The sequence below is a fragment of the Myotis davidii genome, unplaced genomic scaffold (genome assembly GCF_000327345.1).
Source record: "Myotis davidii unplaced genomic scaffold, ASM32734v1 scaffold1078, whole genome shotgun sequence".
Classification (NCBI taxonomy): Eukaryota; Metazoa; Chordata; class Mammalia; order Chiroptera; family Vespertilionidae; genus Myotis; species Myotis davidii.
The window spans coordinates 31,454-38,258 of NW_006288955.1; the positions used below are offsets into that span (position 1 = coordinate 31,454).

At 36.3% G+C, this 6,805-nt stretch overlaps 1 protein-coding gene across 1 annotated transcript; it reads right to left on the reverse strand.

Annotated features, from left to right (window-relative positions):
- Positions 1–3,661: 3,661 nt before the first annotated feature.
- On the reverse strand, positions 3,662–4,612 carry LOC102770084 (olfactory receptor 51I2). Its single transcript, XM_006761172.1, has one exon. The coding sequence runs from the start codon at positions 4,610–4,612 to the stop codon at positions 3,662–3,664; it is 951 nt and encodes a 316-aa protein (XP_006761235.1).
- Between the last annotated feature and the right edge of the window lie 2,193 nt (positions 4,613–6,805).

Here is a 6,805-nt window from a genome sequence, read left to right on the forward strand (position 1 = left end):
AAAATGTTTATTCTTTTTGTGAACTTAGGTTCGCATAAATGAAGCTAGGTTCTAGTCATTATATGTCATAGTTTGTGTCTCTTTCTTATATACTAAATATATATCTATATAAATCTATATATATGTGTGTGTGTGTATATGTGTGTCAGAGAAATACTGATAGGTAATTTTAAATTCATTACTCTATTTCACTATAATTTCTGTCAGTTTTCATGTTTTAACTTCTAACCTAGTGTTATACAATAGATATATAATACAAGCACACATTAGTTATAATTTCCTAGTAGAAACATTAAAAAACAAATGAAAAACAGGTTAAAATAACTTCAAGGTATAAACAGGAGATAAACAGGAGATAAACACGAAATAAACATTGTTTTTTAACCCAATATAACTATAATGTCATCATTTCAATGTGTAACCTATTAGAAATAACATATTCTACATTCATTTTTTTCACGTTAGGTCTTCAAAATCTGGTCAGATGAATCCTTGAACAACTATAAAATAAATCTATCAAAAACTATCTTCACTATTAGTATTGCTGCTAGGCAACCATGTTCCCAGAACAAGTGACTATGAATGTAATCTTATTAAAAAATGATATTTGATTGTATATTCATTTTGTTCATGTATGTTCATGCTTTTGATTTGGGAGTTAGATGGTCTATCCATCTGTTCATGACAGTTAAAACCTAGAAGGGAATATTAGACAAGGTCCAAGAAATTACTGGAACATTTATTGTTAAGTTTTTAGATTTATTCTACATGTTGCATTTAAGTATAAAATATTAGTATATATCTATCCTGTAGATGTAATAGGTGCTCAAAATATTACTTGAATAAGTGAAGAAAATAATTATTCATTCTTCGATGAAAGACATCCCTAGCTACGCACAAGTCTTCAGGTTCCACTCCAGAATAAATTATTTCCCTGATATTTGACAATGAGATTTTATCAGAATTTTTACAAAACAGTCACATTGGTTTTATAGAAGTTGCCACTAGTGGGTATCTAATCTAGTGGTCTTCAAATTAATTATGTGTTCCCTGGGGAAATGAGAACATACCTGGAAGTGCCTGAGCACAAAGCTTTAGGGGGATTAATATTTAGATATTAAATGACCATAAAGTTTCTTCGCTTAAATTGCTTTTTTAAGACTGTATGTACCTTTTTTCAATGTGTCTCTGTTGCATTATTTGTTTCTTCATTTACACAATCTTATTTACTCATTTTACCCCCCACTAAATTAAATTTCATTTATAAGAAAGGAATAAAAAAAGGCTAGGCATAGTTTTTAAAGGCATCTGAAATATTTCTATGATATACCACGATGGGTAAAACTTTCTGAGAAACCAAACAAAGGGACTCTTGAAAATATTGGCAAGAGTTTGATAAAGTGAATGATACCTATGACTGGTTAATGTTATCTAGTGTAAGAAATGATATCAATTTTATTGTTTTCAACAAAAATAAAGAGGAATCCCATGGAATTACCATTTATTAGGTCATTAAAATAATATGTCCTAAGAGATCATTGTATGGTTCTTTTCATTCCAAAAGTATTTAAAAATGGCACTGGACTATGATAAAATGATTTCAATAACATCTTATTTATGTTATCAAATTTATTTATGTTAATACATTGATGTAAAAGAAAGAAAATAAATCAGTAAAAATTGTTGCTGACTGTTTCTCATTCATTTAGTAATTAATACTCATTTTTTAGATTAAAAAACAGGCATTCCATTAAGAGATGGGTTTCTAATTAAATTTTACTTTTAGTATATCAAAAGTTATATTATGCTTATGTTGTATTTGTTATGTACTAATCAGTATTTGGAAAGTAACTCAATACAGAATATACTTTTTAAACAATGTGTTATAGGCTACCAATTTTTAACCATCAAATTGAAATATAAATACATATTTTTGCAAATAATTATGATACATTCTTGAAATAGTTTCAACATAAAAATACATTATATGGTGAAAACTATACAGTAGCAGTAAAATAAAAATTTAATTTTAAGGAACATAAGGACAAATGTAAAATATGTGAATGTTAAAGAATGTGTTTTTGTATTTTATAATTTATGCGGTCAGGTATCAAAGCTTAATGTATTTATATTCCATTGAATATTTAAATATGTGATATAAGAATTTATTTTAAATTAACTATATTTACAATATATCCCAAAATGCATTCTCAACCACTATGTAACTTTATGATAAAAACCGTAGATGTCAGCCTGAAAATGCATGAGAAGATACATAGGGTTTTTCCCCCCAGTAATTATTTTTGAGAGTACATACAAATTTGACAACCACTGTTGTCAAAAAAATCCCCCAGTAATATTTTTGAGAGTACCACTGTTGTCAAAAAACAAACAAACAACAACAACAACAAAAACCCACCACTAACAACAACAAAAATACGCCACTATTTAAAGCCGACCCTGATGAGCTGGATGAGGTTGGGAAGAATATCATATGGTGAGAAAAAAATGTGTACAATGTCATTAGAAGTCCTGAAGTGAGAGAAGCTGAAAACCTGAATCTAGTTACTGACCAACCAACAAAATCCTATCAGTCCACTCTACATAGACCTGTGTTGTTTAGGAGGTGTGAAGAAGGTATTTCCTATTTGACCAAAGGTCTTCAAAAAACCATAGAGAGCCATAAACAGAAACAAGCAATGTCAACTAGACCTATGCTGACAGATCTAGGGGAGGAGTGGAGTAAAGGAACAGGTAAAAATATACCGGCCAAGTGGCATGATGGGATTAGTCTGGAGGGATGTGGGGGAGAGAAACAGGAATATCCAGACAGAGAAATCAGAGCTATTTAGCCCTAAAAATAGGGCCTGGGAGATTCTACTAAAGCACAATTTGGTGCTTTTGCTGAGATACCTAGGATCTGAAACTTGGGCCTTGTGAGGCCATCCATATTTTATCTTGTGCCTAAATTGAGGCCACCCGTTCTTCATTCTCAGAGTCTCCTGATACATAAATTCTGGGGATGGAGACCATTGTATGGTGGATCATAGGGATAGTCTAATTCCCGTCATAAAAAGGAAAGCAGTTGTCTCATAGGTAGTTTTCTAATATAATTTATTATTTAAACAAGGACAATTTGAGAGGAAAAGGGATTGCAATTAATAACGATGCTGAGGAAAATAAGTGTAAAAAATGACTATCTGGAGCAAACCAAAAAACATGCTCACCTTAATCAAAGGCATGTTCTTATAATGATCTTCTTTGATTGGGAGAGATGTTCCCTGCCTAATCCACCAAAACAGAGCTTTGTATTATTTCATTTCAAACATCATTAAATGTCAACCTTTACTGTTAACTATTTGCTAGGCTTTTTGCCAGGACTTTTAAGAGGAAAAAGAATTGTATGATCTCTGTTCTCAAGCTTATTATATCTGTTAGAGATGACATACATATGTGCACTTACAGAGACACATGTGCATTGATAAGATGTGAGATGGGAAGAGTTAGGGATATCTCGTGTGATTCAGATTCAACCTATGTCAACACTTTGAATACCTTGTTTCTATCCTTCCTCAAAATGCCTGGTGTAGAGCTTTGTCTATAGTAGAGCCATCATCAGAGTTTATGAACTGGTTCAAAGTCCCTGCCTCCTTGGAGTGATTCAGAGCAATTCTCTCTTGCAGGAAAACAGGGTGGCAATTCCCTGTCGGATTGGCTTGGTCTTGACACTATAGATGATGGGGTTGAGCACAGGAGGCACAAAGAGGTAGATGCTAGACATGAGTGTGTGGACCAGGGGTGAGGCATGTTTAGCAGCACGATGCATCACAGACACACCAATCATCGGCACATAGTACACAAGCACTGCACAGATGTGTGACACACATGTGTTGAGAGCCTTCCGACGTCCCTCCCCAGAAGCAATGCCCAGCACTGTATAAAGAATCAGTATGTAAGAGACCACAATGAGCAGTGAGTCCAGCCCAAAAGTGGCCAGGACAATGGCCAAGCCCAGGATGCTATTGAACTTCGTATCAGCACATGGCAGCTGGATCAGGTCTGAGTGGAGGCAGTAGGAGTGGGAGAGGATGTTAGTGTGGCAATAGGGCAGTTGCTTCAAAAGGATTGGAAGGGGAGCCATGAATGTCACACTCTTCAGTGTAATGCCCAGACCCATGCAGATGATGCGGGGCTGGGTCAGTATGGCTGTATAACGCAGTGGGTTGTAGATGGCTACAAAGCGATCATAACTCATAGCCAAGAGGACCCCTGATTCCATGCAGGAGAAAGTGTGAATGAAGAACATCTGAGATAGGCAGCCATCAAAGTCAACCTGGCGGGCGTCAAACCAAAGAATGCCCATGACAGTGGGCAGTGTAGACACAGAAACACCCACCTCAGTCACAGCCAACATGGAGAGAAACAGATACATGGGCTCATGCAGGGCAGAATCTGCCTGCACTGCTGCCATGATTAGGCTGTTGCCCACAATGGCCACAATATACATGATGAAGAAGGGGATGGAAAGCCAGCCATGGTGGGGCTCCAATCCTGGGATTCCAGTCAGAAAGACGGACAGGAGATCAAGACTTTCATTGTTCTTGGCTCCCATATCACCAATAGCAGAGATCAGTCTTCAGCTGTCATTTGAAAAACAGAACAAAGTTAGTTCCCACCTATAGGGTCTTCTGCCTCAGCAGTCCACCTCTAAGTGTGAAGGAGGGAGGTGCAAAGAGGTGGGGGAAAGCTGAAGTCATTTACATCATTCTAAGTAAAAATATAACAGACGTTTTCTTCCCACCTCCTCTTTCCCCTAACAGCAAGAATCCTAGAAAATGTTTGAGAGTGAAAAATCTTATGATAGCATAACTTAAAAATTAAGAGCAGAAACACAGGAATAAATAAGAACTGGATCAAAATCCACACTCAGCCAGTTACTAAATATGTAATGTGGACATCGCATTTATACTCCAACCCAAGCTTGTGGGTTTTTTTTTTAATGTGTAAAGTGGAGATAATATTAAGACTATTCTCTTATTTTGATATAAGATGAAAGTGAGAAAATTAACATCATATGTTCAGTGTTTTAGAGCTTCACAATGGATTTTGGCAAACCTTAGTTTGAAGCCCAATTTAGAGTTTATTCTCAGTGTGACCTTGAGCAGCTAACTTAACCTTCCCATGGCTCAGTGTGTCCATTTGTAAACTAAGGGAAACATTAAGACATAAAGAGTAATAGTAAGTAATGTACCAAAAAACTAAGCATCAATTTCTACAGAGCCTAGGTTATAGTTTAGATCCACAAATTCTTCCCATACTGATGTTTCTGTTTCACTGGGGGAAGAGAGTAGAACCAAGGCAGATCTAGAGGGAGTCATAAAAAAGAATTGAGTTGTAGCTCTGCCAATGTGAGTCTGAGAAAACAGGAACCTCTGGAGAAATGGAAGTCTCTGTGTGTCCGACTTCACTCTGGGTTCACTCTGGAGTTGGGGGGTGCGGGCGGGCACATGTTTTGAATGAAAGTGAGGCATTGGTTTTAGAAAGTTGAAAAATAGAAAAATATGAATAAGGATGATAAAGGATATGGACATTTCTTGAAAATTATACTAATACACAAGTGAGCTCTGTGTTTAAAAACAGAATTCAGAGAGGCTGTTAAATAAAGAGGCAGTGGCTTTAAAATAGCAGATTTGATCTAGAGTCCATGAAGAGAGCAAAGACACAGAAATAAAGGTCTCAATTAGTGGCCAAGAGATCAGAATAAAATAGTTAAACCCCAACCAGAAGGTGAAAATAATATATAATACAATACAGTAAAATGTGGTATCATGTAACATCATGTAGTGAAATATAATAAATTAAATTTGTAAACTAAATTTTAAAAATATTAAATAGGAAGGTAAAGTCATAATTAGTATAAAATTTGAATTATGTCCAATCATCAAATTGTTCTTTAGCCCAACTTACTTGGACATAGGATTCACTGATTTGTTATCAATTCTTTATCTTACAGTTAACCAATGTTGATGTGAAATGGTCCATATAGCTAAAGAATTTAATGGAACTGCTCTCCTAGAATGGAGAAACAGGAGAATATACAGCTAAGGGAATACAAAGAGGTATGACTATACAACACATGTACAACATAATAGTGAGATGGCCCCAGAACCTGCATTCTCTTACTATTCACTTTCCAGCCCTCTCTTCGTGCACCTTTCTTCAATTTCCCGACAGAAATTCCAAGATTAACAACTTCCTGAAAAGTGAAATATACTTGCTTGTGCCTTTTACTTATTAGTGTCCCTTGCTTCTGCCATGTAGATCAGTAGTTCTCAATCTTGGCAACACACAGTAATCACCTACCAAGTTAAATCCCACTGCCCAGGTTATACTCCACACCAATTAAATTAGAGTCTTTGGATTTGGTATCTAATTATCAATATGTTTTAAAGTTCCCAATGTGAACCCAAAGTTGAGAACCCAGTCATTGGCTCATTTGGTGACATTTCAGTCACTCTCCAGTGACAGTATCTATATATATAAAAGCCCAGCGACTGGTATGGCAGAATGACCAGAACGACCAGTGGCTCTGACGTGCACTGCGGCAGCCAACCGGCCTGATCTGGGCCCTGATTCCCCCTCCCCCCGCCGGCCCAGCCTCCGATTGGACTCTAACACCTTTGTTGTGAGCCAAATTAATAAATGCCCACTGATTTGATTAGTGAGTCAACATTCAGGTTGAGTCACCTACTGACTCAGTAAACCTGGCTGGAGGAAAGGGGAGAAGGAAGAAGGGGCAGGGGAA